Below are 27,208 nucleotides of genomic sequence, written 5' to 3' on the forward strand. Positions count from 1 at the left end.
TGCAACATGTGAAGGTCAAATTTGCCTTGTGAATTTCCATTCCTGGGCTGTGATCCTGACTGCTGCTCTGGTTGGTGAGGTGTAAGCACAGATTAGGATCCCTGCCACATAGAACATAAGCCTTTTTCCTCTTCTTCCTCCTTCCCTGAGGGTTTGATTGGTGTCAGGGTCTACAGGGAGAATATTGACTTATCCATTAGGGTTTCAAGTGTCAGCCCCCCTATTTCAGTTGGACATTGACATTGTTCCTTTTGCTTCTGTTTCAGAGCTTGCCTGTGAACACAGAGGTAGCTTCTGTCTCCCTTCCCCCAGCCTTCCTCTTCCTCCTTCCCTCTCCCTCTCCTCTTCCCCCTCCCCCTCTCTCCCTGTTCCCCCCCCCCCCCCCCCCCGCCTTGAGCATTGAGATAAAACTGCATTCTGGCCTGAGAGCAGTCTTAATAAGTAAATATGGCTTTCGTGAGCTCTTTGGGGTTGATGCGGTGCCGGGTGAGGTTTCCTGTTAAAATTAGCAGCACTTTCAAATTTACTAGCGACTTAGAGTCTGCAGAATGTCCTCCCAGGAACCCATGTGATTTTTACACAGGCCGCAGCCCTAGTGTCCTCTGCTCTTGCTGCATGCAGCTGAGCACCTAGTGGAAAGTAGAAAGTTCCACATGAGTCACTGCTTTGGTCTTGCTGAGGACTCAGTAGGGTGTGTGACAGAAGGAAGGAAGTTATTTCTGTTATTTCATAGTCAAACTGAATGCTCTCCCAAACAGTTTGCATTCCCCAAATTACTTTTCAGTCCTTTGCAGTGACAGAAAGAGCTTAGCCGTGTGACCCCCCCGCCCCCCCACAAGCATACCTAGGGTCTGACTTATACTGAAGGACAGTTACCATTGCTTGAAGACAGTTTTGATAATCTTATTGTTAGAGAGATGACTGTACCTGGCATTTAGGAGGTAACAACAGAACCGTGCCTAACACCTTTTAAAATGGACAAGGCAGCCCCCTCTACCTTGAAGAATCAGCTGGCCCCACGTGTCAGTTGTAACAATGTTGAGAAGCCCACTGTTCCATAAAGAGTCAACTCTGTTTTGAGTGTTAGTTGGGGAAGAGATGACAAGATGATGTCTGTGTGAGGGGCTAACTTTTCTAGAAACTGATGAGATCTCAGTGCTCCTCAGATGCCTGTGTTTATAATTCTTGCGTCTTGTATGTCTGTACTTTGCTCTGTTGAGTCCTGTTTTATCTGTCTGTCTTTTATGTCTGAGTTCTGGTTATATTTACATAAATCCAGACCTGTGTCTATCAGACTCATTTCAGTCACATTTCACAAATTAAAGAATTGAGAGGGAGAATATCTTGTCAGCCTACAACGGAAGACATTTGATCTTTCTTTTGAGGTTAACCAGGTTTATCCTCCACAGTGTTGTTTTCCGAGCTCTTTAGAGAAACAGAACCAACAACACATAACTGTAAGACAGGGTTTATTAGATTGGCTCAAGCACTCTTCGAACCCTGGGGCTGGTGAGCTGCAGGAAATGAGTAAATGTCCAGTCTGAGACTCGGGAAGCCTCGTTATGAGAGAGAGAGAGGCCAATGATGCTGTAGGACTTGGCACATGCATAAGATTCTTTCCTTCAGTAGCAGTAAGCAGTGCCTGAGTTGAATCAATGTGGAGCGCCACCACCCACTGTAGATGTAAAACTCCTGCTTCCGTAATTTTAAAACACGGAAAGAACCCCCACATCTGGTAGCTTTTATGCACTTGCTTGACAGCAAAGCTCTGGTGACCTGGAATGAGGCTGATCTTGGCTCAGCTTACCTGTGGTGAGGGCCTGTACCTTTCTGTATAGAAACTGACACCTACAGGGATGGCCTTTACTGAGCTCCTGGTAACTCTGAGTCACACATGCAGTCATATCCAAGCTGCCTTTGACAATTCAAACCTTTAGAATCCTAGCACACCTCTTCCAGGGATAAGGTAGGTGACTGTGGATCCAGAGAAAGCAGCCTAGTCAGGGCCTGGGAAGGAATGCATTAACGCTTTGGTCCGGTGTCCTCCTTTGACCCCTGGGTGTACTCTCTGTACTGGATATTGATGAAGGAAGGCAGGAAAGCTTCAGGAGTTCAAAGGTATCCTTGGCTACCTAGTAAGTTCCAGGCCAGCCTCGGATAAGATCTTGCCTCCAAACCTCAAAAAAAAAAAAAAAAAAAAATGGGGTGGTGGAGAGGTATGGGTAAAAAAAGAAAAAAAAGGGAAGGAAGAAAACAAAGCTCTTTCATCTCTCTCCCTCACTGGTAGAAAACATGTGGAATAGTTTTGAGCACTAGCTCCAAAAAGGCTGGCTGCTGGCTGGTTGCAGGGTAAGAAGACATACTTGCCTTTGACTCCATTGGTTCTCCGCCAGGCACAGAATCGAGGCATGTGACTGAACTGATGTACTTCCTGACCTTCTGGGAATCATGAGCTGACCCAGTGCTGAGGCTTCTCTCAGCACTGTGTGGAAGCAGCGATGGGATAGATCATTCAGGGGTGGGCAGTGGAGGTACTGTGCAATGCAAGGTGTTAGGGAGCATCCTGCTTCTACCTCTTCAATGCCAGAGAAACCTCCTATAACTCCTCCAATAATTCTTACAGTCAAGATTGTTCTGGGATGGCTGTGTTCCCTGGAGGTACAGTCCCTGTCTCTCATTAAGGACTGCTATTCTCAAGCTATTTGATTTGAATGCAAAAGGTGCTCAGGAGTATGTTTTTAAGCATCATTTAGTGATTTGTCCCAACCTGTTGTTTCATGTGTGCTAGCATTTCTTCTAAGCTCTCTGCCCCACAGTTACCTGGCAACAGCCAGGTATGCCTGACTCACTGTAAAAGGGGCTGCTTGCCCCCTCCTCTCTCTCTCTTACTCTCTTGCTCTCTTACCCTTTTCCTCCTCTGTCTCTTTTCTTCCCATTCCCCCTCCCCCCTCTGGGCATAGCCAGCCTCTACTCTCTTTCTCCCCCCCCCCCCTTGTGTTTCTCTGTGTCTACTACTCCTTTCAACTCCCCTTCTCACACCCTAAATAAACTCTATTCTACACCCTTCACGTAGCTGGCACCTCAGGGAGAAGGAATGCCTCAGCATGGGCCTGCAGAAGCACCCACTTCCACCACACCATACCTCTCCCTGGCTTTCCTTTTCTTTTTTATAAAACACAACAACAATGTATACTCTAGTTTCTCAGTTTGCTTAGAACTGTCAAGGTTACCAGAAGATTGAAACAGTTTAACAGATTAGTATTGGTTAAATAATGGGTTATTCTCCCTGTCCCTTCACCCCCTCTTTCTCTGTTCCTCTTAGTCCTCCTGTTCCTCTCTTCACGCTCCTCCTCCTCCTCCCCCTTTCCCTTTTTCTTCTCTTCTTCTGAAAGTGCGTGGAAAATGTATGAACCTGAGAAGTCTGGAATTTCTGGCAAAAGCCTGGTACCTGCTTGGGCTAAGCTGTTCCGTCTGGCTGCTGTTTTGCAGGCCCGTGGATCTGGGTCAGGCGTACGTGTGGTGCGTGTGGAGTGTGTGCAGCCCTTGGGCTCTATTCCAGGAGAGATGGGATGGGTTGGTGGGTTAACCCACTTTTTCTTATGTAGCAAGATGATTGTTCATTACTTTCTTCTCCTCCTATTTGTTTTAATTGCTCTTAAGTTTTTTGGTTTAACAGCCCACAGGAAGCCGTAGCTCCATTGTAGTGTTAAGACAAAACCAATAAAGACTTTGTAGGAAAGATCAAGTCCAGAGCAGGCTGCCCTGAATAAGGTTGGTCCAACCCAGGACAGGAAAAAAAGTTAGCTGAAGAAGACAGGATTCTCATTGCCTTTAGTTTATTGTGTGAGTTTAATGTCCTATTGTTGATGGTTCTCTGCAGATTTTAAAAGAACCATTCTTAGAGACTTACTTATAAAAAGGGTACCCTAAGGGGCTTTTATCTTTAAATAAAAGAGTTAGCAGTTTGATATTGTATATTTATTGGCAGCTGTTTATACATACTGTCCAAGCTTATCTCTCACTGTCCACACTGTGAACAAAGTCCAGCTAATCTTATTGCTATCCTAAATTTTAATCCCAAATTCTGATACTGTCATGACCTCACAGATCTACCAAAATGGAACCTACGTCATCTTCCCTGTGGCTCCAGAGGTCCGAGGGTCTCTGCTGTCCTTGTCTCCTTCAGTTGACATGTCTATTTCTGGTTTATACCAGCCTGGCTTTTCATCTTGAACATGAATGATTAGCCTGTCACTAGCTTCTCCTGTTTCAGGCCCTGAGCACCATAGCCTGCCTGAGTTATATCCTAATGAAGGCTGGGGAATGTGGCGCAGGCGGGTGGGAGCCTGCTCACTTAGCATGCTTGCTACTTTGCCTTTGATCCCAGCATAGTGGTGTAAATTTGGAAGCCCCCTGTGATCCCAGCACTCTGGAGGTGCAGGCAGGAAGAACAGGAGTTTTGAGGGCACCCTCTAAGTTTGAGACTATTCCAGGCTGCATGAGACTGTCCCCAATTGAATAAATAAAATAGAAAGACCAAAGTCAAAGAAAGGAAAAGAAGGTTTTATGCTAACTTGTGGATTGGTACTGTTTCCGCCCCTTCCAATGGAGATTCTTCCCCACTCCTTACTTGGCTGCAATTCTTATTCTCCTGTAGAACGAACGCACTCCCAACTCCTGGCATTTCAAGGGAGAAATGTTAAGCTTGTGACAGAAAAATTCACAAACCCCTTTTCTAGCCTCTGCTCTTTTTATTCTGAAGTGTACTTGTCTCGACAGCCTGGACACTCAATGGTGGACCCACACCTGGAGAAATGAGCACAGAAGTGATTTTGTGCTGTAACCTGGGTAATTCTCATGCTCTTGACATGCACAGACAAAGCCAGTGGGTAGGATGCCTTGAATTGAAAACAAGTCACCCAAGTCACCTTGTCCGGCCTGACTTTTGAAAACATTTCTTGGTGCGTCCTTGTCATCGAATGCCACTCCTGTCCTCATGCTGGCTTCCACTGCACACGGGTGCACACACACACACACACACACACACACACACACACACACACACACACACATATACCGCCCCATCAGTACTTAAACATTGAAGCAGTGTTACCCACAACTCATTCAAGCATGCCTCTGGGATTTTTAACTTAACTATTTGTACATTGGAACTTCCTTAATACCTAAGCTACTTAACCTACATCTGCCTAAAACTAATAGCGGTGGTGGCTGAGGGTGGAGCTGTATTGCATCACCACATGATGTCTCCTGAGGGGGCTGTTCACCTGCACATACCCTGTCAGGTCCAGCCCCTGCACTAACATGCATGACTCTTAGCTACATTGGTTAACTTTCACTGACTTACAAAAGGCTAATTCATATAATCAATGCCTGCCCTTTCCCCTGGAACCCTGGCTAGGATGTGTCTGAAATAATGATAATAGCTGCAGGGCTGAGTGCTGAGGTTTTTGTTTGTTTGTTGGTTGGTTGGTTGGTTTTGTTTTGTTTTGTTTGTATGTTTAAACTATGCTAGTTCTTATATACTAAATTCATATGCCATATGCCATTTCTGAGCTGATACCTGACTGATGGCCCTACAGCCATCAATGCTGGCTTTGGTTTCAGATCATCTAGACACACTTAACATTGTCAAACTGCAAAAGAGGATGGACTCTCTCCCGGATTTAGCCATCTCCACTGTCACTCCCAGTGAGGCTGAATGAGTTCCCACTGAGGATGTTGATGTTATAATCAGCCATGTAGATTTGACTGTTATCCTGGTAGTAGGCTGACCCACCTTCTTCCCTACTGTGGCTGTTAGGCTTAAAGCTTTCTTAAAACTGTGCACTGTTAGCTTTGGCTTAAGGAAATATCATAATGCCAAAGGACTAAATACATGAAGTTAGTGTGTTAGTGGTTTGCTCAAGCTCCAAGTACAGGGACATATAATGTCTTGTCATGTTCTAATCTATTTTAGAGCTGACCCAGCATTGCCAAGGACAAATTCTATGACTTCTTTCTTTATAGGAATTTCCCATGAAGTAATTAAGTCAATGAGCACTTTTTTTTTTTTTTTTTTTTTTTTTTTTTTTTTTTTTTTTTTTTTTTTTTTTTTTATGGGTGGCAGTGAAGTATTTTTCTTTAGTTCAGAGCCCTGGGCAGAGAGGTCATTAGAGACCTCTAGGTCGAAACACTATATACTCAGGTTCTGCATGAGCCTTTTCTGTGGATAAAACCAAGCCAAGGTCCTGAATTTGAAAAACCACTGGTAATCCATGTGGTGATTCATGCATGTAATTCAGTCAGTCAGGAAGCTGAAACAGGAGGATTCCCATGAATTCAAGGCTAACCTGGCCTTGAGACAAGTCTGGGGTGTATGTAGAGTGAGATCTTGTCTTGGAAATAAAAGGGAATGAGGCTGGAGAGATGGCCCAGTATTTGTTTATTTGTACATGACTTCAGGGCTGACCACATGGTTTTGGATAACCAATTTAGGGAAGACTATGTCTTCTAATTTCAGAATTTTTTGGTAGCTTATAGTTCTTTGTATAGGGTTGAGGTCCTATAGCTAATAAAAGTTTCTCTTTTATGTTAGTATGTCTATTGAAATCACATACATGAGCAATGCAGAGGCTAAGCAGGATATATTTATATATTTAGAAGTATGTGTTTATGTATATACATATACAGATATACATACATACAGAGGCTATGAATTTGAAAGAGAGCAATAGGAAGGAAGTGTTGTAAAGAGGTCGGGAAGGAGGAAAATGATGAACTTTTTTGTTTTGGTGGTGGACAGGATTTCTCTATGTAATAGCCCTGGCTGTCCTGGAACTCGCTTTGTACGTAGACCAGCTTGCCCCAAACTCATGGAGACCATCTAGTCTATGCCTCCCAAGTGCTGGGACTAAAGACTTGCCACCATACCCAGCTTGAAATTATAATTTAATATATATAATTTAATATTTAAAGTTTAAGAAAAATGCTTGCTACTCTTAGAGAGGTCTGAAGTTCAGTCCCTAGTACTACTTCAGTAGGTTCACAACTGTTATGTCTTCCTGCTGCAGGGCAGGTGATTCCCTCTTCTGGCTTCTAGGGGCACCTATACCCACACAAATGAAAATAAAACAAAATCTTAAAAATAAAGCAAAGCCAAAAAGAAAACCACTGACATAGAGAGCTTATAGTGTTTCTTTGTTTTTATTTCATTTTATTTTATTTTTTGTGAGCAGCTAGTTTTGAACAATTTTTTTTTTTTGCTACATAAATACATGACCATAAAACTGGATAACCCTTCAGAGCTTCTCATGCCTGCCCACAAGCACTTTCTCTAGCTCTCAAGTCAGGAATTCACATTGAGACAGTACCCTGAGGATGAGAAGACACTGGACAAAAGTCCATGTAATGGAACGTAGGAAGGAAAAGGCACGATTTAATATGAGATGATAGTCTTCCATATGCTTATTTATTTATTTATTTAAAAAAGGAGATCACTTTGAAATCTCCCTATGAGTGGGCTGAGTCTTCCTTTGTATATAGTGAAGTCAACACATGACTAAGCATAGCAGCCACAAGGACCCTTAAATACAGCACTAGCAGAATCAGTTGGGACCCACCCATCCCCAACCTGTCGATGCCCAATCTGGCACTGCTCAGTATACTTCAGAGCCTGTGGCCCACCTTTTCCTGGGAGTGAACGGCCTGATAGGAGAACTTCTGGTGGAGGATGGGTGTGATAGGGCCAGCCAGGGTCCCATAGCCTCTGAAGTGGTGTAAACAAAGCTGGTAGTAATCTTTCTCCAGTTAAAAGCCTGAGTGTGATTTCAAAAGGCTCAACGGTTTGCTTTTCTTAGGTGAATCATCAAACTGGCTTTGAAGGCAAGAGTATAAACTGGAATTTTAGAAAATGTTTTGGCTACATTAAGTGTTTAGCCTTCTGCTTCTATAGGAAAAAAAAAAAAACTGATCTCACTTTCTGCATGATAATGAAGTAGGGTAAAATTAGTTCTCCCAATTAGGTAATCTCTTTCTTTTAGTCAAAGGCAGCTAAAGCTGCAGGTGGTAGCTCTCTTTCTGAAAGAGAGAGAGAGAGCACAAAGACTTCTGAAGTAAAGACTGAGTCATTTCCTAGCAAGCTCCCATGGGTGCAGTGGCAGTGGCCCAGGAGTGGGGTGGGGTGGGGGTGGGGAGCTTTAATGCAATCATTCTTTTCTCACTTTTAAGAAATTGTTCCCTTCACCATACATATCTAGACGACGCAAAATAATTAAGATTATTGTTGCTAAGCAACTTTAGAATGTGTTAAAGCTTACAGAACAGTGTTTCTTGTTTTCTAAGTAGCACAACTCATTGTAAAAAAAAAATCCATTTTTAGAGTATCAAATCAGTATTTTGGGCTGGTTATGTATGTAGAGTAGTTGATAGAATGGTCACCTGGTGTATAGGAAGTCCTGGCTTTAATCCCCAGCACCAAATAAAACTGGGTGACCCGGTGCAGTGAACACATGTAACTCTGGTACACAGGAGGTAGAGGTAGGGAAAGCAGAAGTTCAAGGTCATCTTCAGCTTCAAAGTAAATTCAGGGCCAGTCTGGGGTGCGTGAGACCTTATCGTGTACCAGCAAATATACAGAACCCAACATTTAAGTTAAATGAATAAGAGGAAAAAGAACATGTCTGTTAACTTCGTGGCATATTTAAGTAGTCACACGGCCTGTGGTGGCCTAGTGGGGAGAAGTTCTGTGAGGGTGGATGCTCCAGGACATTGATGCCACAAAAGGTTTACCTGTTCTAGCCCCGAGACAACCTCAGGATGCTTTTGGACCTCCGGCTGGTCCTCTTCTCCAGTCTGCAAGTTGGGACTACATTCTCTCGTTAGGCCTTTTAGTTACCCTACTACTAAGTGCAGACCTTATGGCAATGGGCCTTTGTGAGGGAGCTTGGCAGGTCTTTTGTGTTATGCTGTGTCAAAGTCCTTCAGTGAGTGCAACTCTGTCCTGCTCTTCTCAGAGAGCTCAGGAGTTATGACTGCAGCCCTGGCCCGCATCCTTCACTGTTTTCTCTCTGGCTCAGCAGCTTGTGAGTTTGGATGAAGATACTGCACCCTAGTTAGGATCTATTTCATCACAGTGGGGAGTGGGATGGGACTCATGGACTCGGGGTACATTGAAACTTCTGTTTTACCTGTTCATTCCCTTTCCTTCCTAAGAGGTTTTTGGTTTTGATTGGTTGATTGATTGATTGATGATTGATTAATATGTTTAAATACTTTCATCCAGCACTTGCTTTGCACTGTCTTCTAACAGTTTAAAAACTAGGTTCATTGTCATTGTGTTTCTGTTTTATAATTCCGTGGGTTCATTAACATACAGTAAAGCCCAGCCTCTCTTTGAATAGATTTTTTTTTTCTCATCCAGGGTTACCAAGGCATGGTGGATGGAGGCTCCAATATTGTGGAAGCCAAATGGGACTGTGTCTCCAGCATTCTACAAGTGGTAGGTGCCATGCTGTTCTTTCTGCCTCTATATTAAAGCCTCTGTTTTCATTCAAAACACTGGATGCTTGATGAAGCTCTAACACGTCTTCCCATCTCTGCTAGCTAATAAACTATAGTTAGTTTATTGTTTTAAACTAGTTATAAGGCCAGAGATCACTCAATTCTTACCATGCTCCTTATTTTCCTTGTCTCTGGGACAAACATCTGACAGACGGGACCCAAGGGAGGATGTTGTTGGCTCATGGATCAGTAGGTACAGTCCTTCAAGTCAAGAGAACATGGTGGCTTGAGAGGCTGAGCAGTTCGGTGGCTTGTGGCTAAGCTTGTGACTGAGGGAGATTGTTGAGTGGCTTCTCTATGCCTTGGTGGATCAGAAGAGGGCTGGAGCTAGAAGCTGAGAAGGTTGTCACCTTCAAGGATCACCCCCCTCCCCCAAACCCACTTAGAATTCACCTAGTCTCAAAGCAGCTGCAATCTTCCTAAATAGCATCATTGCTTGAGGACCAAGGGTTCACATTCAATCTGCAATATGTGCCGTTTAATTGTTTCTTACTACATGTGTATGCCTGCACCTATGGGAGCCTATGTGCGTATGTGTGTGCCTATGCACAGAAAGGCCAGAAGATGATGTTGAATCTTCTTGGAGCTACAGTTACAACCTGGCCTGATATATGGTAGCTAGAATCTGAGGATGTAGTCCCCTATGATTATATAGCAAGCAGTCTTAACCACTGAGTCATCTTTTGGGCCCTTTCATTAAGTCTTAAAAATATCAACATGACCTTAACTCAGGAAGTATCTTTGCAATACAAGCTTAGGTACCTCAGCCTCAGCTACTGTTCAGTGTGGTACTTCTGGCAGATTTTTTTTTTTTTTTCAGAGCAGATGAGTGTAGAGGTTAATTTGGTTTGCTGGTACTGTGTGCTCATCAGTAAATCTCTGTGCCCACTGGGTTTTTACATATCCCTTGGCACAGAGTAAAACAAAGCCTGGGAAAGATTCTGCCTGGCAAGCCCCTAGGGCTGTGGATTTAACTGGGACACTTCATCCCTGTTCTAGCTTGAAGCAGACACAGCTAATTTCTGTGTTGTGCACAAGGAAGAGGTAATTGTTACTGGAGGCAAAAAAGAAAAAAGAAAAAAAACAAACCGGTTGCTTGCTTTGAATTTAAAAGAAATCCTCTCAGGGAACGTATGCCTCATACATTCCTGGAACCTTTTGGCTTAATGAAAGGTCCAAATTAGTTGAGAAGTAAAGAGAAAGAAGATGTGGAAGAAAGAAAAGCCTTCATATAAAGCTCTTTATTTATGGCTTGAGGCTTTAAAACCTAAGCATTAATCTTTGACTCATCTCGAGTACTTTTTAATAGAGGTAAAATTAGCAAATTCACTCTGAAGGTGCTAAGGGCATGTGCACTTTAACAAATGTCAAAGACTCAAGACTCAGGAGACTGCACCTGGGAATTTCTTCTTAGCTTCGCTGCGTACCTAGAGAGTGAAGGACATTTTGGCACGTTCATAGTTAGGCCATAGAGTAATTCTTTCAAGACAAGCACATTATCAACACAGAACATCCCCACTCTGCTGTTGTGAGTGAGATAGGAAAATAGGAAACACTGTTGTGGTGAAGTGTATGTGTGTGTGTGTGTGTGTGTGTGTGTGTGTGTGTGTGAAAATCTGTGAACGGCATCTGATGTAAGTGGGCTGCTCAAGTTTGATTCCCAAGGCTTTGTCCACCTTATCTGTTCAACCCTGGAGTCCCTGTGTTTCCCTTCAACTTCCATTTGTAACAAGTAGCATGTTCTTCTGACTGATCTGAGGACAGGCTCAGCTCTGCTCTGAGCTTGGCACTTGCCATCCCTGGCCTGCCTCTGTCATGTCCAATTGTGTGTTGCCCATCACACTTAACGATGGCACTGTTAACCCAGGATCAGTATAGGTAGTGAGTTGACTGCAGCTTTATTAGTAATTTCTAACTAAGGTTTCACTCAACAACGTGGTGGTAATTTTCATATAAAATTATAAATTTCTACAGCTTTATAAATCAGCTATAGACATACATATTCTAGCATGCAAGAAGGATAATGGGTTTTTAGCGAGCCATCTGCATTGAAATTCTGCCTGCAGCATGGTTCAGCCTGGAATCCCCACTAATCAGAAGCGGTTGTCTCAGGGATAGAATCAACTTTTCTAAATTGATTCATTGTTCATTTAAAGGAACCTCATTGTTCTAAAATCTTAACTTTTGGGGAAGGCGTGGGAATCTTCAAGACAGGGTTTCCTCTGTGTGACCCTGGCTGTCCTGGAACTCACTCTGTAATCCAGGCTGGCCTTGAATTCAGAAATCCTCCTGCCTCTGCCTCTCAAGTACTGGGATGAAAGGCATGCACCACCAGCACTATGCTAAGATCTTAACTTTTTGAAAAGCTGTATAGAAAATCAGGATTTCTCTCTCCTGGAATCTTTAGTATGAAACTTAAGCTTCCTTAAGATGTAGCTTTCATAAAATGCTAGAGTAACTAGCGGTGACTTGTAACTGATGCCATCCCTTGAGTGACACAACAGAAAAGGCAGGTTTACTGAGAGGTTTACAGCTGAACTCTCACTCTTGGATATAGTTCTTGACCTTCTTGGGGACAGCTGCATTAGGACTATACTTTTAAGTGAAGTCGACGAAACTACACATTTTTCAGATTCTTTTGGTTCAATAATTTGACTCATAGGAGAGCCAGGTCAGCATCAGGAGGCAGGACAAGTTTGCTCTACAGGTCATGGCAGATGCCCAGTGGTGTGCCAGTTCATCCCATGTCCGGACAGCTTTGACCCCAGGAAGCTGGGAGGCTGCAGTGACCCTGTAGACACTTGCTCTGTCCACTCAGTGGAAAGCTATCATCCATCCATCTTTCATGGGCATCAGGCTAGTGTGTTCCTTTAGGGCCTTCCACTAAAAGTAGGAAACTCAGACTTTGAAGTAGACTGACGCCCGAGATGAAAATGAGGAAACCCCGTGGAAAGTTCTACAGGTATCCTGGATCACGGCCTGTGCTGATCCATCTGGCTTTACTGTCAGTGAGCATGATTTATGTCCTTTCCAGGGTGGGACCATCATCGGCAGTGCGCGTTGCAAAGCCTTTCGCAGCCGTGAAGGGCGCCTGAAAGCTGCCTGTAACTTGGCGCGCTTGGGCATAACCAATCTGTGCGTAATCGGTGGGGATGGAAGTCTCACAGGAGCCAATCTTTTCCGGAAGGAGTGGACCGGACTTCTGGAAGAGCTGGTTCAGAATGGTATGTTTCTCTTTCTGTTTCCACTCACGTAAATACTTTTCTCTGAGTAGCCTGCTTCAGGTTGGTGCTTTTTTAAGGGCTTGGGAAGTAATAACACACTGCATTCTTTAAAGAGGAGAGAGGGAAACAGTTATTTAATTTATAACTGACATGAACATACATACTTTTGAGCCATCTTTTTAATTTTATTTCATTTTAATTTCTGAGATGTGGTTTCACTATATAGGCCAGACTGGCATTTGAACTCATAGACTTACCTGAACCTGCCACCTGCCACCTGCCAGCCTGGGGTTCAAAGTGTGTGCCACCACACTCAGTCCTAGCTTCAGTTTTAGCCCTAGACAGATTGTGGCTGTTATTTTGCCTCTTATGGATTTGACACCGCAAAGTTTAAATCTGTATCTCAGATAAGAGCAGTAATGACAGTAAGCCCTACTGTGTGCTAGGTTATACTCGGCCTTTTTCCTAGGGAGACCTATGGAATCCTCATGATAGAAATCATGTACACCCCCATCTAAGACAGGAGTCCCAGGTCATAGGGGAAGCCAAGCAACCGTGTCTGTGTGCATAATACCTGCCTTTGGATGACAGCATCCACAGTTCCACCATCATGTTGTATTGCAGCTGTTAAACTGGGATGTCTCTAAATCTGTTACAAGAATTTAATTAAAAGATGCTGATCCGCTTTCTTTCTCCCTCTCATCCCCCTGCCCTGAACTTTTAAAAATTTTTTGGCATTATTTAGGATGTCTGAGGACTCTATAAAGCTCTTCTTATTATAATTCCAGTTCTGTATCAAATGTCATCAGCAAGAATGTGCTACACAAACAGTAACTTCATGAAAACTGGAAGTGAGATAAAGTGTATGCCCTCAAATTTCATTTTAAGAAAACTTCAAAAGTCGACTCAGGAAATGGAGCTGAGAGGCCTCACTCCACCTTTTTATTCTCATACCTGATCTAACCCCAACCCATCGATGACTACGAGTAAAGACTTAAAAACCTGCCCCCATCCACACGCTACTCTAAGTTCATCTATGTAGAACTACCTGACCAGATGTGTTTATCCTGAGAGAGCTGGTGGCATACTTACTAGCTAGTTTCATGGGCCTCGTTAAGACATCTATAGGAAGGTGATCATACGTTTCTATAGTACTTAATTCTGAAATTATGATGTGTCCTTATTCAAAATCATTATTGTCCAAAGCCATTGCTAAGAAACATGTTTACGTTTTTATCCTAAGTTGCAACTTTTGGATCTTTCTATTTTTATAATCTTGCTAACTGGCCAGTGCCAATAATATATATATATATATATTTCCTTCTTTCTTCACATGACTTGTCTTTTCTTCAGTATGCTGATTCAGGGTGTGAAGAGTTCTAGAGAAATTAATAAAAAACAGAACTCATGGTACTTGGCTTCTATGCCATGGCCATTGTCTTTCATATCTGGTGGAACACTAGGAGACATGGCAGCTCTTCCCAGATCTGAGGTGTGTTTCTTGTTTCCCATTCAGGTGAGATCGATAAAGACACACTGCAGAAGCACTCCTACCTCAACGTGGTGGGCATGGTGGGCTCCATTGACAATGACTTCTGTGGCACAGACATGACCATTGGTACAGATTCAGCTCTGCACCGAATTATTGAAGTTGTTGATGCCATCATGACCACTGCCCAGAGGTAAAAAGACTTATGTGAACCAATGGGCTATTACTGCTGGTTCCGGAAACATCCAGCAGATCCCATATTAGTATTATTCTAAATATGCTTATGGGAGAAAAACTGAAAAAACACAAGGAAACAAAATAATTACCTAGAGTCTCCCAAAGGTCATCTCATGGAATAACAAAGAGAGAGTGGCTTAAGTGAGTAGCATACTTGTTAGTAGAGCAAGACACCCTAGGGTTATCATTGAGATTCCAAGGTACCAATGAGCTAGACTGTGAATAGAAGGTTAACAGTTTATCTGCAAGTGATCTATCTCGGCCTGCAAGGATGCACAATTCACAACTTTCTAGAGAACCACAGAGTTCCCAAAAGCCTTTCCCAGAAACATCAAGTGAAATAGTAAGCCAGGCAGGTGCCTTTCGCTATGTGAGTGGGTAGTTTGAAACAGGTGTTATTGAGGGAGGCTGGGCCCCTTTTGTGTATCATGTCTGGGTCTTAGCTGCCTCTGTCCATTGAACCCTGTGACGCTGGAAAATCACATCACCTCTTCAGGACTGGAAGGATGGCTCAGAGCAGTTAGATCTTTCAACTGCAAGGAAAGACAGTCATTGGCTATTGATGGAGTTGATTTATAGCATTCAGGCTCCTGTGCTTACTTAGTTATAGCCAGCCTGGGGCTTTATTTTCCCCTCTGTAGATGAGATTGGCTGTTTTTTAGGCTCCCAACTTCATGGCCTCTCAAGTTGTCAGATCTTGGATATGATCCCGGCTAACCCTTAGCTTTTAGAATTATTCAACTTAGTTCAGAGTAGATGCTTTTTAGAAAAGGGCCTAGGAAAGCATCTTAAAAGCATAGTGTATAGTCTTAGGAAACAAGTGATGGATGTTGTAAAATATGCAAGTAGAAGCAGTACCAAGGATACAGTTTAGCTTGTATAGTGCTTGTAGCATGTAGGAAGCCCAGGTTCAATTTCTAGTACCCCATAAGCTGGAGGTGGCGGTGTATGCCTATAGTCCGAGCAACTTGGGTGTGGAGGCAGAAAGATTGGAAGTTCCAGGTCACATACCCTTGGCTACACAGAGTTCAAGGTCAGCCATGGGGCATATGAGAACATGTTTCAAAACCAACCTTCCGTTTCCCTCCCCCAAAATGCAGTTACTATTGAAGTCCCATTACTCTTTAGTTCTGAAACCCTTCCAGTGAGTGGAGCTTGTTTCTTGTAGAAAATGAGTCAGCTTGGCAGCTTTTGGCAGCCTGGTGTCAGCCAGAGCTGAGAAGCAGGCTTTCTGTCTCTCTAGGATGCAAGTATACTTTTCTCTCTGTGAGTGGTAACATGTACCCTTTTTACCCCTTTTCCAGCCACCAGAGGACTTTCGTCCTGGAGGTGATGGGGAGACACTGTGGGTAGGTATCTGCTGACACCATCCTGGTAAGAATGAACCTTAGCGGCATCTACATGAGTGCTCTGTGCCATACGTTGCAACGGGGGCAGTCTCAAAGGATTCAGAAGGCCCTGCAGGATGTCAAGGGCCGTAGCTGCCCAAGGTTTTCTCTGAGCATAAGTGGTACACTAGCCTTGCAAGCAGGCTCCTTCCTCCCTGTATATTAATTACTTTTTGTCCCCACAGTTACTTGGCCTTGGCAAGTGCCTTGGCTTGTGGTGCCGACTGGGTGTTCCTTCCAGAGTCTCCACCAGAGGAAGGTTGGGAGGAAGACATGTGCCTCAAACTCTCAGAGGTAACTGGGAGTCTGGCTTTGTTGCTAGAGTAAGAATCTACAAGGCCTTTTGGGGTGGCCAAGCCGGATGCTCAAAAACATGCTCGTAAAACAAAACACAACAAAAAACAAATGAGGTCAAGTCTGTTGCCAAGGATCTGCCTGCGTAGGCTGACGTTGCCATGGAGAAACAGCTGGAACCACTGATGCCTTCTATCCGAAGCAGTAGTTCTGCTTCTAAGTGGCTCATGCACCATGAGATGAAATCATGGTGGTTAAACAAAGTCAGGATTACAGAGAAAACTCTGTGGTTGCTATTTGAGTCATCACTGAACTCAGACAGACATGTGTCAGCCTCACGTTTTAAATCCTGCCCCCTGGCCCCCCAAATAAGGCATGAGGTGCTGTGACATTCCATTCTACATCGTGTGGGGGGTTTTAGGCTCTTCTGTTCCCTAATTTGATCCATGCTCCTCTCTTCCTCTGTCAGGAGTTTGTTGTATGTTGTCTTTGACAGCGTAGTCGCTTACTAGGATGGGGAGGGTGTTCTGCTATGAAGGTGTAAGGCAGTGAGGATTGGCTTCTTTAAGACCGTGCTTAGCTTTCAAGGCAAAGATCTTCCTTCATATGTAGGTTACTTTTCTCTCCTTTATTTTTGAAGCAATCTTTATAACTGATCTGCAAAAAAAATTATGTAACCATTATGTCACAGATCACTTTTACTTAGAGCCAGTAAGCACATAAGCAGGATCTAGAAGAGGCTGCATATATGTTGGCAATAAAATATTGCTTTCGAGTCACAGTCTCAAAGGAAGAAAAGCATTCAAGTCAGGAACCAAATAGGTTTTGCCAAAACAAAAACCTATGTGAATGGCTACTGGTTAAAGTTATATCATAGTGAGAAAAACCAAGCTTCCTTTGGAGGCTCAACATCTTAACTTGAAATAAGTTAGTGTTAGTGGTGAAGGCCCCAAAATGGTACTCCCTCTGGGAGGGAGTTTCCTTTGCTTTGGTTCTGACCTGTGGAACATTAGCAATATCCTCAGGTGTCTAACTAAGACAGCTTGTCCACACCTGGCTCCTTGAGATGTAGTATTCTCCTTTCCTGGCACTTTTATGACTCAGAAGACTAGATTACCACCACATAGGATGTCACCTCAGTGGTCTCTTCCTCCTTAGAAGTCATGTCTAATGCTCTTGTGTCTTTTTTTTTTTTTTTTTTTTTTTTTTTTTGAGACAGGGTTTCTCTGTGTAGCCCTGGCTGTCCTGTAACTCACTCTGTAGACCAGGCTGGCCTCGAACTCAGAAATCCGCCTGCCTCTGCCTCCCAAGTGCTGGGATTAAAGGCGTGCGCCACCACCGCCCGGCTGCTCTTGTGTCTTCTTCTTCCTGACTTGCCTGTAGCCTGATTGCACAGTGACACTGTCACAGGCCACACATCCATGGAGAGTGATTCAGGGTTAGGGATAACTGTTGGGCTTGGCAGACAGGAAGTGGACACAGTCAGTCTATGTGTTCAAAATGGTCGTTCAGTGTTTAGGTACTCACTTTAGATTAGAGGCTACTTCTTTGTGTAATCCTATCTAAAGAACATCCTTAGATTCTAGACTTTGTACACTGTGCTGTCAGGTATGACAAGACCAGGATACATACCTTCCCATCCCCCGAGGTTTTGGCTGAGTTAGGACAGAACCTGTTGCTATATTTCTGTCTTTTTATCTTTACTGGCCACTAATACAATACTGCAAGAAGTTTCTTACAATATTTTGGAAGACTAACTAGCTTAAGAAAAAAAATATCTGTTGCAAGGTTACAGAATTCCTTGGCCTAGACATTGGCTGTACCACCAAGAGAATGGCTTTAATCACATAATGTCACCTTTTCATGTCCTCTCTTACATGGGAAAATTGTATTCCTTAGTGATTTTATGAAGGTCAGTGGATTAATAATTCAGTCTAGACACTAAACTTGGAGGCACTCATTAAGTGGTAGGGCCATGGTACCTATCTTCCTTTTTAGATGCACTAAAGATTCCACTGTTTGTATGTACATGCATCCATGCATACATGTTCACGTGTGTATATGTACACATGTGTATTAAGGAATTGTAGTTTGTTTCTCTGTTGCTATGTAATAAAACCCTGGACCAAAATGAACTTGGAGAGAGATGGGTTTATTTTAGAGTATAGTCCATAATTCAGAGAGTCTAAGGGTGAAGCCCAAGGCAGGAACCTGGAGCAGAGACCACGGAGGGATGCTGCTTACTAGCTTACTCTGGATCATGTTAAGCTACCTTTCCTATGCAGGCCAGGCCAGCCTATCTACTCAGGGGTGTCACCGCCCACAGTGGGCATAGCCGTCTCACCTCAATTAGCAATCAGGAAAATGCCTTTGGGTGTTGTTCTTCAGACACTGTCTACCTTCTTTCTAGTGTGGAGACAATCTCTAATTGGTGAGTCCCAGGGAACCACCTCCTGTCTCGACTTTCCCAGTCTTAGAATTACAAGCTTACCCATTATGCTTCTCCATACTTTTTAAAAAAATGTAGTTCTGGATATCTAATTCAGGTTCTCGTGCTTGGAAGGGCAAGTACTTTACATGCAGCAAAAGCTGTTTCCAGAGGCCACAGATTCACTTGTCTTTTAACCACTTCAGGATACTGTGCTTTGTGGCTGAAGCACGCCTATTTAGACATCCCATATTTATGGACTCTGTCTTTCTAGTACTCTTTTAAGAGATGCTAAGGTAATTACCCAGTACTCCTCATACCTTTATGCTTATAAGAAAGTGTTTCTTATTCTTTAGATTCTCATTCTTCATATTGTAACACATTTTTCAAAGCATGACACATTTCATAGCTGTCATAAATAAGAACAAATCTTTGTGACTCTGGTTAACTGTGTACCTCTGATCCATATGAGCATATTATCTCTTGCCCCACCTTCAGGAATGGCCAGGGCCTCACATACATGATACTGACTGTCTTAGGGTTTGTTTCTCTTGCTATGAAGAGATTCCATGACCATGGCAACTCTTACAAAGAAAAATATTTTAGTTGGGACTGGCTTACAGTTTCAGAGGTTTAGTCCATTATCATCATGGTGGGAAACATGGCAGCATGCATATAGACATGGTGCTGGAGAAGAAGCTGAGAGTTCTACATCTTGATCCCCAGGCAGCAGCAGAAGGAGATTGTGTGAGATACTAAACATAGTGTGAGCACATATAAGACCTCAAAGCCCACCCCCACAGTGACACACTTCTTCCAGCAAGGCCACGCCTCCTAATTGTGCCCCTCCCTAGGGGCCAAGAATTCAAACACATTAGTCTGTGGGGGCCATTCTTATTCAGACCATCACACTGACCTTTTTCTAAGAGACCATATTTTGTTTGGGATTTTATAGAAGGAAAAAAAATCCATTGCTCTAACCTACACCATGATATAGTTGCCAGGCACACTTTGGGGTAATCATATCTTTGAGTGACTGCTTGAGTTTATATAAGGCAGTGTGTACCAGAGTGTGAGTACATAAGACAAGGTGTCAGAGTGTGAATTGGCAAATCAAGGTAACTGTGTTCATCATCTCAGACCATTTGCATGGGCAGTATGTCTGTTAGATTTCTGTTACTATGGTAAACATATGAGCTAAGGCCAAGGAAACATTTATTTTGACTCATGATCTTGGAGATCTTGGTCCATGGTTGGTTGAACCTGTGATGACACCATGAATCATGGCAGGGTTTCAGGACAGAGGAGGTCTATTTACCTCATGGTGGCCAGAGAGGGGAAAAAAAAAAAAAAAACAATGGGGGCAGTGAAGAGTGGGGATAGGGTCATAATATCCACTTTGCCAGGAACCTTGTCTTCTCTTACTAGGCTCCATCTCTTGTATACTCACCCAGTGGTTCTGTGGGCTGGGGAAAAGCCCTCAATGCACAGGCCTTTCTTGATTTTTTTTTATCCATTGCCTATCTATCTGCCACCCAGGCCTGTGTGCAATATTATCTAATGTGATGGGGTAGGTTGTTGACCTCATGTGAGTTGAGTCTAGGGAGGTCCATGCAAGGACTAGAAAGACTCTAGCATAAAGGGAATGGAAAACCTGGTTCCGGGTAGGCTAAGCTAGGAGAGTCCAGCCTCTGTTTGCTTGCTGTTGTGGGGCTCACTATAGTCAACACGTTTATACCATATTTTAACCCAGGCCAACTGGAGCCAAGTTCTCATGTACACTTGCAATGTCAGCCTAGGCTACAAACCCTCTCAGACCTTGCAAAGACACCTTTCACCTACCTTTGGGGTTACTAAGAAATATTCCCAAGTTAGGCAACACTTTCTATCTGGAGAGAAGCCATCCCCACTTAGGGACACATTTCCCTGGGTTTGTTGTCATTAAAAACTGACTAAAAATTCTAGGAGTCTTAATTTTCTATCTCCTTAGAACCGTGCCCAAAAAAAGAGGCTGAATATCATCATTGTGTCTGAAGGAGCAATTGACACCCAAAATAAGCCAATCACCTCTGACAAAATCAAGGAGGTAAGCCGAGATGGACGTGTGAGTTGTCAGTCAGCATGACTGATGGGAATTGGATTTAGACTATTGACTCGACTTTCAAAACACTGGGAATAGGAAGCTTTAGAGCATCTGGACAGCTGGCATTTCTTATGTCCTGCCTTTAATGGTCCTTACAGTACTGTGACTAATAATAGAAGTGAGAAAGTTGGGTGGGTAAGGATGTTCTTGTGCTAGAAAGGACCATCTGTTAAGCAAGCTTTGCACAGAAGGTAAGGAGTCTTGACTACTTGGCGGCCAGCACATTCTGAGGACTTCTCTATTTGGAACAATAGACAAGGCAATGCCCACTTTCCACTCTGCCTTCCTTCTAACCTGGAGCATCACCAATCAAACTGCCTACTTGGCTATGAGTCACTGCCTCCTCATGGCCCTGAGGTAGGGCAGGGTCTGGCAGGCTACTGCTCTGCTCCTACTTCGAACCTATGCTTACCGGTCTCTACAGGACTCTGCCTTGTTCACCAGGATTGCAGAATGACTGAGGAAATCACAAAGCAGCAGCTAGGCTGTGTGATTCCAGCCCTGAGTCAGGGCCCACAGGCATTACTAATCTGGTTTTACAAGGTTTATTGTTTTTACTTTTATTTTTCTTCTTGCTAAGTAGCCTGTGCTAGCCTCAAACTGATTGTCCTCTTGTCTCCCCGTTAAAATTGTTAGTATTAAAGGTGTAACCACCAAAGGATTCCTTGCTCATTGTCTTCTGCAGTGCTGAGGATTAGAACCCAGGACCTCATGTGCCTGGCAAGTGCTTTACCATTGAGCCACACCCGTAGCCCTACAAGCTGAGTTCTTTATCATTGTTAAGTTATGGTTATTTAATGACTGAAGTACCAGATCTGCACCTTAGCGTGAAATCATCAACCAGAGCCAGTGAAAGATCATTAACAGTATTTACTGATATTTCTTTATAAAAGCAGGGCAGAGGTTTTCTTTCTCAGTAAAGTAAAACGAAGATGAACTCTAGCAACATTGGACCAAGAAATGTGTACAGATAGATATAGGTGGCCCTATTATATATACAGGGGATCAGATAGTCCCAAGGAGATTCATAGACTCTGTAGATCACCACCAACTATTGCTGTTGGCATGGGTCTGGATATTCTGGGTTCTTCTCTTCACAGCAGAGCTATACATCATAAAGACAGATAATCGTAATATAAATAATACTTTAAATACAACTACTTGAAATAGCATTTTTGTAGAAAAGTCAGTGTTAATTACCTTTATCTGCTTGTTAGAAGATAAAAATTTTAACTTTAGTAGTCTGAGTGTGGTGATTCCTGTCTATAGCATTCAAACTCAGGATGCTGAGGCAGGAGGATTGTAAACTCAAGACCAACCTAACCTGTATATACTGTTTCCAGGAACCAAAACCAAATCAAAACAAACAGCAGCAATATCAAAGAGCTTTTACTTGACAACGAGAAAGCAGTATTTGGAAAAATAGAAATGAAGCAATGATCAGTTTAACATTTATACATCTGAAGACAGAATAGCGGACCCTTTGCTCAGCTGCTGTAGTCTCATTATGGTCTGTTCAGTTGTATATTTTCTGATGGACATTTTCTCCACAGCTTGTGGTGAAACATTTGGGCTTTGACACCCGAGTCACCATTCTTGGACATGTCCAACGAGGAGGGACTCCTTCTGCATTCGACAGGATTTTGGTAAGTGGCAATTGAAAGAAATTACTAGACATTCTTATGAGGCCTCTTCAAAAGATATTAGAAGCACCAGTTTATTGTGGAGGCTGACTAGCAGGCTCATCCCTGGAGACGCTAGTGGCCCATGTCCTTATTTAAATGTCCTTTGAGACTTACTGACATAGAATGATTTCCTGGACTGAGGTCACAGCTGATGTGGGAAGTCAGTTTGCCTACCGAGGGAGAAGACATGGGTGCCAGGAGAGTAAAGGCCAGGAGGTAGGAACCTGGTCTCTTGAGTGTAAGCTTCCAGAAACTAACCCAAGAGGACAGCAGGCATCCTGAGTCCAAACCCTAAATTCTTACATTGCTTGGCATTTCTTATTAGAGTTATAATCTTATTGTTACAGAGATGAGTAGGAATAACCATGGCAGAAGCAGGGTAGTCCCTGACTAAATCATTGTTTTACAACATAGAAAGCAGGTTGAGTATGAACCCTGGGGTGGTCTCTGGCCATGCACATGGTGTCTCTTGTGCATAGAATGAGGGGGTAGCTATCTCTTAGTGGTTGCAATTATCATTTGCAGGCCAGCCGTATGGGAGTGGAGGCTGTCATTGCCTTGCTGGAAGCTACTCCCGAGACCCCAGCCTGTGTCGTGTCACTAAATGGAAACCAAGCTGTGCGCCTGCCTCTGATGGAGTGTGTGCAAATGGTGAGCTCAGATGCTGGGTTACCATGGACATTGGATGGGCTTCCTGTAGGGACAAGTGGGTGATCCAGTCTCTGTGTGCACTGCTTCAGGTTCAGTGAGTACTGGGTTAAAGTGGCCTTTTGGAGGACAGAATGATACCCACTGGACGATGGCAGCAGGCTTCCTGCATCCTTGGACAGTGTGTAAAAGCTTCTCTGTGGCTTGCCTGTTAGTCATGAGCCTTCTCCACTAAGAACTGGAAAACTCTTAAAAGACAGTGACTGTTGACACTTATAGTTACAGATGGCCCTGTGTAGCTTCTGCACACCAGCAGCAAAACCCAGTGTAGGAAAATGGTCCTGTCTGGAACTGGTTCTGTACGCATGAAATGCATATGGTCCTCTAGTATTATTTTCTGTCCTTTTGTCCCTTAGGACATTCTGATCTGTAAGAGTACCTGGGAACAGATTCTGATAATGTTGAGATAAGCTGACTCAGTAGACAGAAGTGTCTACTGAGAAATAAAAGAAAAGTGGATTCTACTTTTTGGCTCAGTTTTTTTAGTAGATGAGGCAACAGTGGGGCTTGCTTCATTAGAAACTGCTATTACTTTTCATTTTCTCCAATTTTTTTTATGAAATGTTGCGATATTTAGGCTTTTGAATGACTCTGTCATATATTCCTTTTATAATACACACACATACACACACAGAGAGAGAGAGAGAGAGAGAGAGAGAGAGAGAGAGAGAGAGAGAGAGAGAAGGGGCTTGCCTAAAGTAGCCTTAACGTAATTTCCAGACACCAATAGGAGCGTGGACAGTTTATGTGTGGTTATGTGTGTCTGTGTGTGCAAAGATGGATATGTGTTCCTGTGTATCCTTGGGGATAGAAGGACAAAAGAAGTGTCTGAAACTGTGTGAGAGGTGATAGGCTTAAAACGGTTAGAACCCTGAGCCATGTGTGGTACTTTTCTTTGGAGCACGTTGCTCATCGCTAGTGAGTTCACTGCGGACAAGTAGATTTGTCTGGATAACAACAACTTGTATTCAAGCCATCACACAGAGGTTTCATCTCTAAGCAGCCACAGAGAGCCACTTGCTGAGAGCAGTTCACTGACGCTGGTCAGGATGTCCAGCCCTGAGCTTTCTATCTTGAGGTTGCCTTAGTCCCTCTGTTCCTCTGAGCTACCATGAAACACACTTGAATTCTGCAGTCTCCAGTGAAGTGGAAAGCTAGCTAGCTGTGTTTTTCTTTTTCCTTATCTGAGCTAGATTGTAGAACAATCAGATACTTTCTTAAGGGACTCATTTCCATGAACTTTTGCCTTCGTTGAAATCATCTTTATGATCTTGTGGCCATCCACCAGCAGCGGGTGTCACCTCCTCTTCCTTGGGGCTCTAACCTTACAGCTGAGTCAGCTGTCAACTTGAGGGCTGCTGACAATCCAGTGGGATCAGACTGTAAAGGTCCAGCCATAGAGCAGTGAAGGCTTGATTCATTCTTTTTTTTTTTCAAAGACCCAGGATGTACAGAAGGCAATGGATGAAGGGAGATTTAAGGAAGCTGTAAAACTCAGAGGAAGGTAAGTTATAGTGAATAAAACTCTACTTATTAGAAATGTAGGTCCTTGTTTGGTCATTGAGACTTAGTCTTAATATAAAAATTTAAAAGAGTCTGGAACCGAAGCTCAGCAGTTACAACCACAACCAAAGTTCAGTTCCCAGAACCCATGTACCTTAGCTCATAACTGCTCATAACTCCAGCTCCAGAGGAATCAGATGCCCTCTTCTGGCCCCCACAAAGTCATTGTTTTTCTTTAGGAGTTTTGAGGGAAACCTGAACACCTACAAGCGTCTTGCCATTAAGCTTCCTGATGACAAGATCGTCAAGGTAGGTAGCCAGCTTCCATCAATGACTCAGTCTCCTGAGCGGCCTAGGCGTCCCCCCTAACCCCCAACCCCAGTGTAGGTCCCTCGAAACTTATCTTCACTTCTCCGTTGTGATCTTAATCACCTCCTGTAAAACATGGCATAGTATGACCCCTTATAAATGTGCAACAGATGGGGGCTTGTGCCCATCTAATGACTTGGCACTACCCTGTTCTCTTTTCAGAGCAATTGTAATATAGCCATCATCAACGTAGGGGCACCTGCCGCCGGGATGAATGCAGCCGTGCGCTCCGCTGTTCGCGTCGGAATTGCAGATGGCCACAAGATGTTTGCCATCTATGACGGCTTTGACGGCTTCGCCAATGGCCAAGTGAGTCTCCCAGGAGTCCCTAGGGAAGTTAAAAGTTAAAATACCAGCCTCCCCACGGCATCTACTAAATCAGGATTCTTGGTGGTATGACTATGCCAATTACTGATTTGAGGGTTAAGTGTTACCTTCCACTTAGGAACCCTGCCCTAAGTTAAGTTCTCAGCCATTACATAAAGCTCAGGGTGTCCTGTATTTTCAGATTTTTCTCAAAAGGCCCAAAGGCACAATAATCCAGTGATGCTCACCTCACAGGCTGTTGTGTTAAATTCGGGAGCGAAGTGTGTGTCATCCAAACCAGCACACACCAGAACTCCGTGAAATAAAACCTTAAAAAAAATAAATAACTTTAATTCTAAAAGAACAAGTGATGTTGGGCTTATATAGCTCAGCAGTAGAATACTTTCCTCGCATACAAGGCTCTGGGTTCTATCCCCAGCACTGGGAGAGCAGCAACAATTGGCCAACAGAGGTCTGAAGCATTTACTGTTTTCCTTTTGTAGCATGTGATTCGCGTGTATTAATCCTTTTGACCTTCCACTATGTCTAAGGTCTTATTACCATTTTTATTTATGAGAGAAGTAGGAGTAGAAATATATTGACTCATTTGCTACAGTTCTTTCTCATGATGGAGGATTTGAAACAGGGTGTACATGTCTGTACTCTGAACCCAGAGCTGCTGTGGTTTGCACTACATCTGGTCGATACCTCAGTCAGTTTGTTACCCTGTGGAATTAATTATACATATGTGCAAAACAGACTAAAAGCCCCACCTTTGCAGGCTTTATATTTGGGAGGAGACGACAGTCAGACTACACTAGCAAGCCATATCTCTTATTCATAAGAGAGTGAAATAAGCTAGGGTGATATTTACAAGAGGCCACAGGGTCCCCTGGGCTCTGCATGAGTTTCATGCAACAGGTCCTCAGGGGAAGCAGATCTCCTACTAATGGGTCAGTGAAGACCAAGAGAGGACATTGGTTCATTCCAGTCAGGTGATATGATACAAAGACCACGAGATTGGATCTGCCCGTATTATAGGATAATAAGGGTCAGGGTAGGGAGGGATAGGAAGGAAGCAGAAAGGGAGAACAAAGCAAGAGCCAGGTTATCTGTAGGGACTTGATTTTCTGACTATGTAAGGTGGAAGGCTCGTAGGAGGGGGCTAGCACATGCTGGTACATCTTCTTTTTGATGCCCAGTGGAGGCAGGAAGCAAGCAGACTAGGTGGACTGCCTATAAAATCATTTTACTGTTACCGCAAGAAGTGTCAGAGGCAACCGTGGAGACAGTGAGATATCTGCCTTCAAGGGTCAGGCTCCATTTTGAAGTCTCACACAATACAGTTTGTTCATGACGTATGTGCAGATGACACAAAGCTAGGCATAGTCTATTGAGTTTCAGCTGACCAAATGAAAGGGCTAGAACTAGAATTTATAGTCAAGAAAATAGAGCCTGTGCTGGTTCTCCAGGAACTCTGAGAGTTGAAGTTGGAAATGCCAAGTTGAGGGATGTCAATAACTTTCCCAAAGATCCTACCAGGATCCATTAATAGAAGTTCAGCAAAAATCACATGACTGGAAGCATGCAGACCTGGAGTTCTGGCCCAGCGGACTAACCCATGCCTCACCTAACGTGGGGATCACCCCCAGTTGATTAAACTTTATCTACTTAGCCAAGCTGTATTTGTATTTCTCCCTTTATTCTCTTCTTTGTCTTCTTCACTAAATTGTTTTAACCTTTGCCAATTTAAAAAACATGGTATTCTTTTTTTTTTCCCTTACTAGTGAGAGCTTCTGGCAAGCAAAAGTGTCCACCCAGGATACGTGCCTTGGGTTAGGGTGTGGGTGTCCCCTGTAGGCGGGGGAAGGAGTAC

General features: G+C 43.5%; 1 protein-coding gene across 2 annotated transcripts in view; it reads left to right on the forward strand.

The window, feature by feature from the left end:
* Positions 1-27,208, forward strand: part of Pfkp (phosphofructokinase, platelet) — a 65,100-nt gene that overhangs the window by 16,763 nt on the left and 21,129 nt on the right. For both annotated transcript variants that reach the window (XM_034509929.2, XM_034509930.2), the window contains exons 3-13: positions 9,419-9,496; positions 12,593-12,782; positions 14,299-14,464; positions 15,813-15,857; positions 16,082-16,190; positions 20,609-20,704; positions 22,315-22,407; positions 22,972-23,097; positions 24,594-24,658; positions 24,897-24,966; positions 25,189-25,335. In XM_034509929.2, the coding sequence (XP_034365820.1) occupies positions 9,419-9,496; positions 12,593-12,782; positions 14,299-14,464; positions 15,813-15,857; positions 16,082-16,190; positions 20,609-20,704; positions 22,315-22,407; positions 22,972-23,097; positions 24,594-24,658; positions 24,897-24,966; positions 25,189-25,335 (1,185 nt within the window). The remainder of the gene's footprint in view (positions 1-9,418; positions 9,497-12,592; positions 12,783-14,298; positions 14,465-15,812; positions 15,858-16,081; positions 16,191-20,608; positions 20,705-22,314; positions 22,408-22,971; positions 23,098-24,593; positions 24,659-24,896; positions 24,967-25,188; positions 25,336-27,208) is intronic.

This window comes from Arvicanthis niloticus, chromosome 8, assembly GCF_011762505.2.
Source record: "Arvicanthis niloticus isolate mArvNil1 chromosome 8, mArvNil1.pat.X, whole genome shotgun sequence".
Taxonomy (NCBI): domain Eukaryota; kingdom Metazoa; phylum Chordata; class Mammalia; order Rodentia; family Muridae; genus Arvicanthis; species Arvicanthis niloticus.